Here is a 14,791-nt window from a genome sequence, read left to right as displayed (position 1 = left end):
TATTGTCATTCACTGTCGTGAGGGACTCGTGACATATACAACACAAAAAGATGCAACATTTTTCTAGGCCAGTAGTGGCGGGTATCCATTGTTGGTGTTATTATACGTCCGAGTTGGTCTGTGGTCTGTTTTATCTCACAACAGTCATGTGATCCTATCGTAGCCTGGGTGCCGTCCTATTTGTATGCCTTGCCTCCCATACTCGCGCACTAATGTTAACCTCGGTATACAAATAGCATGGCACTCAGGCTAACCCTGGCGGTCATCATAAAAAAGAAAAATACACACAGCAATCCCACATATTCATATTCATTTTCTGACAAAAGGGACTCATTATCGGACGACATAGAAGTATGAATGGATATTTCCATTCGGTATCTTAATGTCACCTGCTTTTCAGCACCAAGGACAGGGACGACAGGCCTTATCACACATAACAACAGGGCGGCCAGCAGAGGATGTATGGTGGAGGCAGGTTGACGTATGGACCTTCACGGCAGCGGACGGTGATTTGATCGGAAATTGGGGAGGATAATGCGTATAATGAACATCATTGAGGTCAATGACCTGACCACGGTTGAGGGGGCGGGCGACTGACTGACACGGTATCATCCCTCACAGGTGCCCCGCATTTTGGACGCGATGTGAAACATCAGAGGGAATCAGATAGAGCTTGATACCAACATTTGTAATATTAATTCCAACCTCCTTGATGACCTTCAGGGTGTCCCCGGCTATGATCCCGTTAATATTACCCGATCGTCCCTGGTGCTTCAGAGATCGCGACTTACGCAGTGATTACAGGGCCGATTTGATCCACGTCCACTTTAGTCCCACCTCCACCCATCAATAACGGGGTTCAGTAAAGAAGCTTTCTATATTCACGCAGATGAAACCTTGATTATGGCGAAACAGTGCATTACAGTGATGTATCGGGGCCTTGAGTCGTCGTGATGCGGCGGATTTGTGTTCGGCAGACAAATTGGCGAGGATCACGCCTGGCGGCCAGAACGTGCTCCTCCGCGACCGGAGGGACTAATGGAAACTGGGGCGTCTACCTGCGGGTCTGTAACGTGTCACACGCGCCGCTACAATCACACATCTTCACATCATCCGCACATATTACTTCACCTCGTGTTTCCGATACCTCTGTGGGTTAGACGCCGACATTTCAATCAAAACAAGCTTAAGTACTTAAGTCGACCACAAAAGCTTTCAGAGATATCAACGTACTAGCGGAATCTGGGGCGTCTACCTGCGGGTCTGTAATGTGTCACACGCGCCGCTACAATCACACATCTTCTACAGCATATTACTTCACCTCGTGTTTCTGGTACCTCTGTGGGTTAGAAACGCCGTGACGCCGGCATTTCAATCAAAACAACCCAAACTACAAACTGCGCTAAGAGAAAATAAACATACGCAAGCGTACGTCGATGAAGGTTAAACATCCAGGTAAGCACTACTGATAGGGAATTCAAACTTTACTACTGGATAAATTACGGAGATAATTTCCGTTCGTTTCGAGTGACATCTTCTTCAGCGTCACGAATGAACTAACAGAACTCGTTGACACAATATATGAGCAACTGGAATTTTCTCTCAGTTGGACATGAAGCTGTAGTTCATAAAGTAGCTGTTTGGGGGCCCAATAACTCCTATCTCAGACCAAGCCTTTAAGCTAAAAACCATATGCATCGTAACACAAAACCACGCGAACAACGTTGGAACGAACCCAGTCGAAAGTTGTTTTGGCACAGCCAGGTTTAATTTGTGTGCTAAGACGACAGACTGTAGGGGACTATTCATTAGATATAGATATCATGACTAGATCTCATTAATTCGATAGATTGTACATGTGATCAAACTCTGTAATCAAACTGATTTCCGAGAAGTCATCCAGGATAAGACGTACACTAAGCACGTCTCCCTTTTCAACATGCAAATCAGCGCCGTAGCTTTTAGTGGGATAAACGTTCTGCACAAAACGGATGTCATGGATCACTGCAGGCTGGTGACTGGATGCCTACAATGGATTTGGGGATTACATTCATGAGTACATTACATGAAAAAACGTTCATAACGCCCATATGGCTTAATCTCGGGTATAGCGAAATTCCCAAAGGACAAATCAAAGAAAGAGTAAAACGGCAAATGCAACTGCAGTGGCGGAGAGCGTGTTCTTAAGACAAACCGTTAAAAAGCTAGTCATATCATTCAACAACATATACGGTCACGAGAGAGCTGAAACTCTGCGGATGTCTTAGAGGGAAAATATAGTGCAAAGTGAACGGCGCATCATGCCTTCGTATTCTTATCCTAGCTGATGTCGATAAAGCTAGGGAACTCACATGGACGGGAAAAAGTAACAGCACTACGAGTACCCCACATCACCCACGAGTTGACATTATTATCTCACCGTGTTACTCTCAGAAAGTCAAGTCATACATGCCAGACAATTAACAGACGTCTATCCTTAGCTTATAAAGCTAAAATGTTTTCTTCCGATCCTCCTGAGATGCTCACCGTGAGGTATGATTACACAATGAGACAAATGAGTATTAAAATGTACCATTAGCGAACATGATTAGAAATAAAGACATCGCGTTAAACGTAGTGAGAACGAGTTGCCTGTCTGCAGGAGGTAGTGACAGGCCGACCAATTTGTATCTTTCAAAAGTCTATTACCCGAAATCTTGGTGGACTTCTCCCGTCAGAGAAATCATTATCCCGCGTGCACTCCGGTGACCTGTAGTTGGAACTGGCCGCTCTCCAGCCGTGCAGTAATGGCGTTCTATGTTTTCATAATGACGTTAAACAGCGAGCATACGTGCCGGGGTCGGCACAAGCGCATTGATTTGCAATTGCAGGTTGATTAGATTCACCTTATCTGCGCAAGGCATCGCGGCTGGGATATTGTTTGCCGTGTTTGCGACTCCCAACACTGTTGCCTTGGACCGCTCTCAGAGACACGTGTGGGAATAGACGGCACGTCTGCGGTAACGTATCTCATCTACCCTGTGACATAAGGTTACATACTATCTGACATACATGTACTTTCAATCAGGTCACCTTCAGGCGATCGGTACACTTTTGCATCTACAGTTGGCTCTTCTTGTCTTCTTGTCATATGTTTGGGCTTGCTTTTCATGTTTTGTAGTCAATGTTTACCCCGAAAAAGGTTCTTAAACATTTATTAAGATGACACGCAAAGATGATGAACGAGATGTGGAACTACAGATTTTCAAAAACGTCTAAGAAGAACAAAACAACAACTTTTTTACCGTCTGATCGTCGAACAAGTCGATAATAGTGCTTAAGTGCATGATTTACAGGAGCAGTAGGATCAGCTAGCGCCCGTTAAAGTGACCAGCAGTTCCAATCCTCATTACAGGAGATAGACTGTCGTCAGGCACCTCTCCAGCACGGCATCTCGGGTGCCCCATATTTCACTGACAAACCGATTGTTCACCTGCCGCGGATCGGGGATCCATCAGTCACGACGTGACACAGGTGATCGTTCACCTGTCTGCCGCAGCCGCATTACCTGAGTAAAATATCTGCCGGAACTGATGCTATCTCTGACGATAAGACTCAAGTTAATTATTTGATGCTCCACAACAAAGGCTTGCCACCGGGCTCGGGCAGACGGATAGTATGGTTGACCCAGTTGGAGGTGATTGAAAACGTCAGAATATGCAATTTTTGAAGATGAACACTGATGTATTTTCTAGTTCACCTCCCCTCTGAACCAGATCGGAAGGCCAAGTAACGGTCACTACATCATGCACTATATCAGCTACTGCCTGTACAGTACAGTCTGACGCTAATAATCATAAATTGCACTAAAAAGACTGTGTTTTAAGTGCCACTCATGGAAAATGAGATTTTCTGCTGAGTTGTGTCATCTTGTACAGCTGACTCAGAACGGGAACCGTAAGAAGATCTTTCGACGGTTGTACGACTACCCAGGCTAAGCCGCACGATCCATAGACCCATCTGGGCGAACAACATCGACTGTGCCATTCAAAGGTAAGATCGACTTACAGACCGAAAGCTTCGGGTTTCTGACAGAGATAACTCCTGGAGGCACACCACACATAAACCTGACGCGTTTCCGCTTCAGAGGTACATATGCAACTGGAGACCATAGCCTACGTCACTTTAAGCCGATCGTAATGCAAAACGTAGCTAACTTGTTGAGAGTATTACATCAAAAAGTACGCGCTGCACTTCAGTGAAATATAGTTATTACCGGTGAACTTATAAAGCTTATGGGATATCCTGTTCTGTCCGCAAGGCTCCAGCTTATCTAGATAAAGTCTTGCCGCCTCAGGCGGGTCTTGGAGAATTAACGGTCTGGCTCTGCCTGATACCGCGGTCCTCATGGGGAAAATGGAGCCGGGAAGTGGAACTCCGCCAGAGGCGCTGTTCTTTTCTGAAAGACTTGTAATGATCCATTGACCTGGCAATATTTCTAGATCGGATCATCTCCCAATATTTTTGCTTGGATATTCAGGCAAAGGCTCATGATCCAAAACAGCATGAGAAGTCTAGCGAACACATTCAGAAGATTTCTGAAGAAGTGAAGAATTGTGGCCACTAGCAATGATTACTTCAGTAGACATCAGTCACATCATTAGGTGGGATTTCCTGACGGTGGGATATACGGCTGGTTTTACCGGTTCGACCTTGTAAGATTTAAGCTGTGGGCTGCTATGTTCATATGTATGTCTAGGCTTTGTTGGGAACCGAAATGCATAGTTTCAGGATGAATGAAAAGGCAGGCGGCGCATTTCTTACTTCCAACTGCCTTTAAGTTTATATTTAAGCACCAGTGCCTTAAGTTCTCCCTACGGGCATGCTCAGGCAATTTAGGTCTGGCCGTGTTCCCACTGCAATTTATGTTTTTCAAGGGTAAACTACCAGGAAAAGGCCATTACGGTTGAACTGTTACCAGGAAAGAAGTTTTATCCGTGCCATTCTTGCATTCGTCTGTATTATATTTGATCTTTCGGGTACATGGCTTTAGGGTATGCACGGTACTTTGCCGGCGTCCTGTGTGAGTAAGGGGATGTGGGAAGTCTAGTGGCAAACCCCTGGACCAAATGTATTTTTGTACATTCTAAGAAAGTAACGTTAACTTCCCTGAAGCAACACATTTGTCTAGACAGCCATATCTACCAGTGGTTGGCATGAAACCGTGCCCATTCGCGGTTCAGCCGCTGGGCAGGGACACATTGATTAGTAGTCCGAAAGGTGACGTTTTTGTAATCAAACATTTCATTAGGGAAAAGATTAATACCATTCCTTAGAAACCAGGTTGAGAAGCACGAACCCAAGAGACATTTGTCCTGCAATATTTGTCCCCAAATATTGTTCAACAGACATTTGTCCCAAAATATCTTAAAGAGAACAACGATGTAACGTTATGCATATGAAATTACGTAAAATGGTAGACAAATGCAAACAGTGTTTCACACTAAGCAATGCTCATACTTTAGTGCTGACGGTCCTTTTATCAGCTGTAGAAAGTCAAACCAAAGTGGATTGTACTATTGAAGTTTTCAGCACGTCCGAACTGAGTGCCTGCTGATAAACTCGACTCTACAGCTCAAGCAGTGACAAATCTGTATTAGGATAACCTATAACACCATATCATCACCCCAAGGATTGCAATTTAGGGCAATTTGCGAGTTGGAGGACCGGAATGATAATGTTGACCGGTAAGGTGACGTTAGGTGAGCCGAGCCAAAAGATGTAACAGTCACGTTTAGAAACAATAATCTGTCATACAATAGCACTTGTGTCGCATGATTGAAGCTATATTGTTCGAACAGGAGGAGGTCTTGGGCAATCTGGCGATGTCTGCAGCAACAGGAGACAGAGAGCGTGATCCTATCTACAGTACCCGTGATGTACAGTTGAGTGTAGCCGTTTCAAAAACACAGGCAATTCCGGAGTCTAATGCCGTCCTGCCATCACCATAGATCAGCGGTGACGTCTCCTGCTGACCAGGGGAGGGTTAGTATGATGTATGTAGGACGGGGAGAGTCGTGGTGCGAGGGGAGATCGATGCAGGCTTCTGGCCTGAGCAACTTCTCAACTCAGCAGGAAGATGAACCTTGCGGGGATAAAGGTCCATTATCATAGTAATGTTGGCTAGAACAAGTCAATATATACCAGGGGTAGATTCTATTCTGAGTCTGGAATGCAGGCAAAATAGTTGTCAAAGTATCTGTAGTGCCGGTATAATTACCCTTGCGGTGTAACACACCAGCTTCGAAGGCACGCGGCGCGGCGGCAGCTAGCTATATTACACCGATCGAACGATGACCTGTTACACTCAATCTTTGCACATTGTTTAAAGCTTTATAGTGGTGAGGCCCCAACTGTGCTCGATGGCAACGAGTACCTGCACAGAAAAACTGTTGGCAACTGAAGCAAGTCAGGATAAAGCATTAACATTAGGAACTAAGTTCTCTGTTTTTTACAGGTAAAATAGAACTGACCAAAATAGCAGGACATGTATTTGGATGCAAACTAAGACAGTTAGGTAGCAACTACAGAATCGCCATACCTGGTGCATGGACGTGAGAGGCAGGAAACAAGCATACAGGTAGCTGACATGAAGGCACAGTGCACATACCATCACGAGTTTCACGAAAGCCGGCGTTAGAGTTTGCCCAGCCAATTCCGTGAGAGTTTGCGATGTTTCTGATGACCATAGCCTACTTCAACTAGACGAGACGAAAGCTGAGATGGAGAAGCAAGCTGTGCAATCAAGTGCAATGTAATCACACCGTGAAATTAAGCATTACATCATCAGCTAACGAGATGTGTGCTATTTGTGGTTACAGTTGCGTAATATCTTGGAGGTTTTCTTAGAAAATGGAACGAGGAGCATCCCCCTGATAGAGCCAGGCAATCGAGGTAAAGCGAGCTGGTGCTAAAAGTTCTCCCAAACTACCAGTCTCTACACAGTCGTAACTGTTGCTTTGCGTGTGATTGTAGGTATCGCAAGTATCCTTCTCGGACTAGCCGTGTTCGATTGCCGGTCCTGCGAATCTTGAGGAGCTCGAGCTCTGGGGTTTAAAAAAGTCGCCGACGTCTTGAAAGCATTTGTACAAAACTAGAATGAGGGTTTCTTATACATTTGGGACATTGTACAGACAAACTCACATATAGATGAACCCGCGACCTCGCCTAGATTCTCCCATAAATGCCGCTGGAAGTGTTAGGCGGCGTGCTACAACTTTGAAGAACATCATCTAAACTGGCCTTGGCCTTGATGGAATCCCAGTCGGGATGGGGAAATATCTCCGGTAACAACCGCTGCCTATCACGATATACTACTGCAGCGGACATAACGGCCTCGGGGCGGTCTTTCCGGTAATAACGGAAACGGCACCTCGTTATGGACATAAAACACGGCGCTGCAGTGAAGAAATATTCATTTTATGAGCTGTGTTCATAACGGCTTCAACACGGGTATGAAACAGCACCTTGCCATTTCCTGTGATGGTCTACAGACACCAGTATATAATTGCGCACTTACAGGGATAGGAAACCACAAACTCCCGGCTATTTCTTTTGCCTTCTGGCGATAATAGTGTCACCAATCATAAGACCAAAGAATGACGGGGAGAATATGGGGTCCATGCTGAGATTACCACCACAGGCATTACTTGAGTAGCTTCCATAAATCGGAAGTCCAGACAGTGAAAAACGTCTCGACGAATGCATTCCGTTGTTTCTATGGTATAACTGCGTAGTCGACTATTATATTTGATTTGAAGATGCGTAGAATGTCCCTTCGTTTTAGGACGACGACGGCCCAAAATCAACGAACAGGTATACCATAAAAACCGTGAACAAAATAACAATTCACTACAGAAACGTAAAACATAGAGTCAGGAATGAAGATAGGAAATTAAACTGGGAAAAGAAAATATATGTAGTCGTCTCGTCTGTCACCTTCTCATGTACAGTTGATAAATGAAGGACATAATAAAATATAGCAGTGATAATGACATGACAACAATAGACACTGTCTTACACCGACCTGTTTGGAAGAGACACGCCAGGCAGACCACAGCAGTCACCGTCCTCTCAAAACGCCCCATACTTTTGTATCAGACACAGTTCCAGCCCAACTGAAAAGTAACTGACCCAAGCCAAAGGTACGCAGCTGCATTTATAGGTATGCCGGGTTGCCAGGCAACGGGGCGTCACAGCTCAATCATTGTTGGAATGGTCGCAGGGAATGCTGGGTAAACAAATCCTTCCAGTCCTCATCATCTGTGAAGTATGTCTTTACATGGCACTCGGCGTTTTCAACGAATATCCTTGTCCGCTAGAGCTCATGAGTTGTGCACGCGGCTCTATTTTTTATGGGAAAACAAAACGCCACCCATATAACTGGCTCCACCTAGCCTATTTTCACAATAATTCTATTGATTCCATTTTCGTGATAATTTCAAAGGCTTAGAATTTTGCGTCTGCAAATAAGTCATTAATCTATCTAAGCTGCAATCCGAGGCAAGGAGAAGTACCATCGACCGACCTAGATTTTGCACGATGAAGGACGTTCTCCACATACAGAGGACGAAGCCTGCAGAGTTGTGTAATCAGTCCATCATCAGTTCCCGCAGGTCCGGCTGGATCGCGGCTCGGTGTTTACACCTGTACCTGCTGTAATCTCAGCCCCGCGGAAACCTCGCAAAGGTCAGGCGAATAAAAGCCGGCTGACTGTGATGGACCAGCTGTGTGATGAATGATGCTGCCCTGACGCCCGGAACAAAGGACCAGACGCCACACGTTCATTCATAAACATTTCCTTCTCTATTATGACTCTATTATTAGAGAGATTGAGTGGCTGTATGAAATGGACAGGTGATTAATGTGTTTGTGAACCCTTTTGTAACAAGTATGATGTTTTTAAAAAAACACAGGCGACGATTTTGTGTTTAACTGTTCCGTTCTTTATAAATCGTTTTTTTTTCAAATACGTACACATATAATTCAGAAAGAATCCAGAATTTCTGTACAGTACGAGGAAAGCCGTCAGGGGTCCAAAATCAGTTAGACCCAGGTAAATTTATGTTGTGTTTCTAGCCCTTGAAAAATTAGAATCGCTAGATAGGGATTCACCTTTTTTATCTGTCTTTTGTTTTTTTTCATAGATCTTTATAATTAGTGATCCAACTAATACAGTTAATATAACAATGAATTCGAAATGTATAAGTACACTGGTATCTTTAACACCACCCTAATTTCGCCCCTAGAGATATAATAGCGAAACGCCGTCTTGGGATTACCGTAAATTCCCGAAAGTACGCACCCCTTGTGCTTCTGTGCATGTAGCATGTATGCCTTAAAAACAGTTAGTTCTAGAAAATATCGTTTAAAAATAAATTTAGGCCGTGTACTATATACGTGATTGCATGATAACTTGATACAGTATTGTAGCGGGAAGCGTTTCGTGTTGGGGCTAGTTTTCACCGCTGGCCGCAGCCGATTTGCAAGACGTCACCACCGCATCGAAGGGTAAGGCAAGTGCGGCGAAACGTACAGCTTTGGATCACGGAGAGTGTTGGTGATCAAGCAAGCAATGGTCAATAAAGATTTGTGAATATTTCAATAATGGTTTTATCGGTAACAAGGGTTATAATGTTGATGCACAAGTACGTAGCTTTGTTGTTCTTTACTTCTATACGAAATGCGCCGAACACTTTAATAGGGCCCGCCCGGTCGAACCATAGAGAGCAACAATCATCGAGGCGGAGGTCTGGGCGGAGTTAATGAATGAATGAATGAATAAAGACCTTTATTGTACACACATACCCATTGGGTTAAGTACGGGTCACAAAAAGGATGGAATATAGATAACAAATATGTTAATGCTACTGTGGGTGTAGAAGTGCTACCGGATAATCAAAGGAATTATATACACTTCAAATATGTATTAATTTGTACTCCGTAAAACCAAGGACATTATACACACATAATGTCCTTGGTAAAACTGAGTCTGTTCAGAGGAAAGAAATACTTCCTTCTCGGGGCCAAGGTTCTGGAAAGCTGTCCTCAGCGCTGCCACGACCCTCTCTTCGTTCTTCAGCTGTATGTGTACTTTGCAGGGGAAAAGGATCGGCGTGCACAAGACAACGGGCGCAGCATGATTCAAAGTTTATTTTATATTTACGCCCTTGTTCACGCCAATCAAAAGAAACTGTAGACTAATTCGGTACGTGCAGGCCCGTGCATGTGGCGACACAGGCTGGCTTCCCGCTCTAGCAAGTATGTAACGTAACCTCATTCGATTCCCAACGCTTAGAACGAGTGGAGTACATGAATGCTCCCTTACAGGTTCAGGGGCTGTGAGGGGGTCCTCGTATTCCTCTCTCCTTGCAGAACTAGTTTGGGAAACACTTTGGGATCGTCGTCATTCTTTGTCTATGTTCTACAAAATTGTTCACGGTAATATCCGCCAGCATCTTGAAGACCTAATTACTCCTGAAGTTGCCGTTTCTATCTGTTACGACCTTCGTAATAAGCACAACCTTCGGCTGCCATGTTGATTGATTATATGGATGACGTCCTCTGGGAACAACATTACGATGCGAGCGTGCGACTAAAAAAGTTTGGAAAAACCTTTCCTTTATCATGAAATCTACGTGCATTGTCATAAAGGTTGAACAAATGGCTTAACACACAGAGTATGTATAGTATGGCGAGTAATAATAGACTGGGGTCCGGTCCATGAACTTGGAGTTAACTTCATGTAACTCTGAGTGCATCTCCCGTAGGCGGCAGAGCGGTAAGTGTTAACTTCATGTAATTCTGTAAACTTTAGTCCCAAGTTACTCCCAAGTTACCACCCCGCTCGGTAAATGTACAAGCGACTGTTTGGTGAGTCTTTGAATGTATTGTGTTTCTTTAAAACCCTTCGGATTTGTACCCTGCTAAATCTCAAAATTTTACAGTAAGTCACGAGAAAATTCAAACATTGGGTTGACCTTATTGGAAAACACATGGTTCCGACACCCTTCTGAACAGCCGAATCGCGGGGAGCGATTTCTACCGAAAATGACCGAAATAAAACATGACGTAATGCTTGCAACAGCATGCGGTTGCTGATTGGTCAAATGTTTGTCAGGGTATTATGGGTTGCCGCCTGCTAGCAGAAGCCGGAAGTGAATTCCGCTTCCAAGGATCGAGATGGACTCACTCCAGTCAATTTTCCAATCGTCCCGAAACGTAACAAATCTACTTTCATTTCGACATCGGGACAGTGGTAACGAACACCTAATTTCTTATTTCCTGCGAAACATACCTTCGCTCTCACTGCGCTCAGACAGGCAAAGAAGGTTATCTATTACGTTATAGTGTAGCCTTCTTGGATAGGCGAAAGTAGGTCAATGGCTTGAACTTTTCACCCTTTTCACCCGGTCTGTTTGCTGTGTCAGGGAAACAGTTTTCTCATCTCAATATTACAATTAAAATAATCAATGACATTATGTATTCACCAATCAACGATCCCAGACTATAGGACGCCCCTAGTTACAATGTCTAAATAATGATCGATGTAAGTCCCGACTTTAAAAGGGACAACTGCCGGCTCGGAGGTTCAGAACGGAGTTTGAAACTTTGAGGACACCAGTTGCCAGAACCCTCCCGGGCACCAAAGCTTTTGGTTCCCGCCGGGCGCGGGGCGCGGGGCCCGGGCACTTTCCACCGGCCGGGGCTCCGGGCACGATCTCCACTGGCCGGCACCGGCGGTGCAGCACCGAGGAATTACCGGGGAGCTCCGCTGGTATGGTCACCGGACTAGACAGGGGAAGCGCGCCGCGGCAGCCGGCTTGGTCAGCGTGGATTTTTACTTGGAACAAAATAGGTAAGGCTTAAACTTAGTTGGTTTCTAAAATCTGTTTGTTATAGTTTTACACTGTTTACCCTGGTTACCGGTCACAAACCGTAGAGGTACAGAGGAACCTACGAAGGACCGGTTGAAGCTATTAAAAATGTATGCTTTAATGTTACTTCCTAATGTTATAAATGTGCCATAATCGTATCAGTCTAAATTTTGCAATCACAGCCGTGTTTTTGCAGTGTCACGTCTGCTAGTTGTTGTACTAGTACCCAGTCTCTATTTTTTTCTGTACGAGACTTGTATGTACTTCGTGTTCTGTATATGTATGTTTAGTAAACTTTCCCCTATTTCTGTTCGGAATTCTTGGTATCTTTCAAGCAGACTTTTTCTAGATTTCTATAACTTTTTCTATGTTATTCTGGTGTTCTTGGATCTCGCTATGTTGTCGTCATGTCCCAGGGTATTTCCTTATTGTGGTTCTAAATGGGACATCACTATGTGTGCTATTTATCACCGACAAAGATTCAGTCCTATAATTACTGCCATGGAGGAACGGTTCTACTAACCCTAGTACATGTATCACTCGCAGTGGTTTTGGGAAATTTTGGTGAGTTCGCTTTTACGATAAGAATTACAAATTATTGTTTACGGATTCGATGGCCGGGCAGAGTATCCATCATAGTCAACGTCATAGTCAGCGTGACTTGAACGTTTTATTTGTGTGATGTTAGAAATTAAGTTCTTGGTTGTGTCTTCAAAGTTCCGGTGTCAGAATTTGGGTGTTGTTATATCATGACTGATCGATACATCATTGTGGATCACTGACTCGGAGTTAGAGAAAGTTTAAAGTTGCTTGTTGGCTGGTTACCGCACGAGTGGAGAGAAGTTGGAATTTTAGTTTATTACGCATTAAAAATGTGTGCCACTTGACGTTAACTTCCACCGGGATCAAGTTTTTCGGCTTTACTTGATATTCTCGGACTCCTCTTTCCGACAAAACCCTTGTGTTCAAATGAGTGGCTTAGGGATATTTTGCAGGCCCCAGCCAAACTCTGCTGATATGTCAGATCTTTCCAGCTGGCCTTTCTAATCATTGTCGTCCTGTAACTGACCCGGTAAAATACCCCTGGGCGGGCGGGCAGTGCTGACTTCACTCATCTTGTTCTTTGTGTGGTTTATTCCGTCCATTTTGCTTGCAAAATTTGGTCAGTATTTCATTACAGATCCAGCTGGTTGTCTTTATCAGGTATCGACGATCAGTGTTTTAGTGAATTGTTTTTAATAGCTGCTCGTTTTTAGCTGCTGGTTTATGTAAAGTTTGAGCCACCTGACGCCAAGTTCCGCCGGGGTTTTCCGGTCTTACCCTCAATTCTCTACGTCAAGGCTCTTCTGTCCAGTGACCCCGGGCGTTGGTTTTTCTTGTCTTTCCAGTAAATCTCAGACATGCAGCGAGGGATACCCTACTGTTCTACACTGAACACCGGTGCTGGCATATAAGGTTATGCCCTGTCCGCGCTAAACTGCCCGCACCTGCCAACGACTCGGGGTTCCGAACAGTGGAGACCATCTCAGTGCACGGAGAAGGTTTCAGTACGTCATATACTCATCTCTAGGTCAACGCCATTTTGGTTTTAACAATAATACTATTCACACAATTGGAAGTTGATATTATTTCCGCGTATTCTGTACATATGTGTAGTTTACCTGCTGACATCCCAACATAATAAGGTCCAAGTTTCACATCGTGGTCACGCTGAACGCTGAAGAACTATGCTGAATAACGCGACCCTAGCATGCAACAAACTTCGCTAACCAGTACTACATTGTTTCTTTCAGCTCTACATGACGACAAACACAACAGTTACTCAAGAATACAATCAAAAAGTGGAACAAAATACCAGGTGAGTGCCTAACCATCCTTATTTTATGCAATAGTGTTCATAATCACGATGGTTAAGCAATGTTCGCATCTCTATATAGTACTTCTTTCACAATAAGCTGTGTGACTTTTGAAATACGGTAACATGTTTACTATGATGTCATTGCTGGGAAAACAGTGTAGCCTGGGTGCCAGGCCCTGTGACACGATACTCCATTCAGTCGGGGAAACCACACGCCCGGAACCCAGAATAGATACTCTAGATAAATTGAAGAAGGATGCCAGCTCCGAAACTGGGGCGTGTTGGGCGATATAGATGCCCGATCGAGAGACTCAGAAAAAAAAACTTACTTTCTTCTCCTAAGCGAGGAGGTAAGCTCCTTGTTCTAAGTGCTAGGGTCTGGCACATATGCTAATCATAATGAAATTATATATATTACCTGGCAGCAGAAAATCTCACACGGCATGTATACTTCATGATGTCGCAAATTTCATTGCCAGAAAAGGGTGTATTTATGTGTCCGCTTTGCATATTTACATTCATGTGTAAAACTTGACCACAAATCATGTTAATTTAAGTTATTCATAGCTGGCCAAAGTTGACATAGATTCATTTATGCTCTTTTCTCTCTTTATACCCACAGGTAAAATTCGCCATGCCCACCCTGAAGTACAGACTACAGCAGGAATTCACTGGCCAGCATGAAACCCAGTCGTGGAAGGATTGTGGTGTGCATTCATGTTTTTCACGCAAGAAAATTGAAAAACAAGCATTGAATGCAACAGCATCGTGAAAGCAAAGAAAAATAAAAAATAAAAAAAGCAAGACTGACACAAACATACATGATAGGAAACACACAAGTGAATAAAATTCCTTACACAAAACATCACTGTTACACACAGTAAAGTTATAAAAAAACGACCAGCATCATATAATTAAAAACTAAAAACATGATTGAAGCATTATAAGCTTGAATGTCGCTCCTTGTTCTTTCTTATGAGCAAGAAAATTTGTTCTCTCTTGATAGGAGAAAACATAT

General features: G+C 44.0%; 1 protein-coding gene across 1 annotated transcript; it reads left to right on the top strand.

Annotated features, from left to right (window-relative positions):
- Window positions 1–11,792: 11,792 nt before the first annotated feature.
- Window positions 11,793–14,585, top strand: LOC109481001. Its single transcript, XM_019783478.1, has 4 exons — window positions 11,793–11,896; window positions 13,304–13,462; window positions 13,709–13,773; window positions 14,396–14,585. Exons 1-4 carry the CDS (start codon window positions 11,818–11,820, stop codon window positions 14,543–14,545), a joined length of 453 nt encoding a protein of 150 aa, XP_019639037.1. The 5' UTR covers window positions 11,793–11,817; the 3' UTR covers window positions 14,546–14,585.
- The last annotated feature ends 206 nt before the right edge of the window (window positions 14,586–14,791 follow it).

Source organism: Branchiostoma belcheri, unplaced genomic scaffold (assembly GCF_001625305.1).
Source record: "Branchiostoma belcheri isolate BF01 breed outbred unplaced genomic scaffold, Haploidv18h27 scaffold53, whole genome shotgun sequence".
Taxonomy (NCBI): domain Eukaryota; kingdom Metazoa; phylum Chordata; class Leptocardii; order Amphioxiformes; family Branchiostomatidae; genus Branchiostoma; species Branchiostoma belcheri.
Note: the sequence above shows the minus strand (reverse complement) of the source record. Positions and strands in the feature narration are given on the sequence as shown.

Excerpts from the sequence above, each read along its gene's own strand:
- LOC109481001 (XM_019783478.1), top strand. The coding sequence starts at position 11,818 with ATGGTCACCGGACTAGACAGGGGAAGCGCGCCGCGGCAGCCGGCTTGG. Across the intron at positions 13,463-13,708 it reads AGTGCACGGAGAAGGTTTCA|CTCTACATGACGACAAACAC; the intron begins GTACGTCATATA and ends TGTTTCTTTCAG. Across the intron at positions 13,774-14,395 it reads AAAGTGGAACAAAATACCAG|GTAAAATTCGCCATGCCCAC; the intron begins GTGAGTGCCTAA and ends TTATACCCACAG.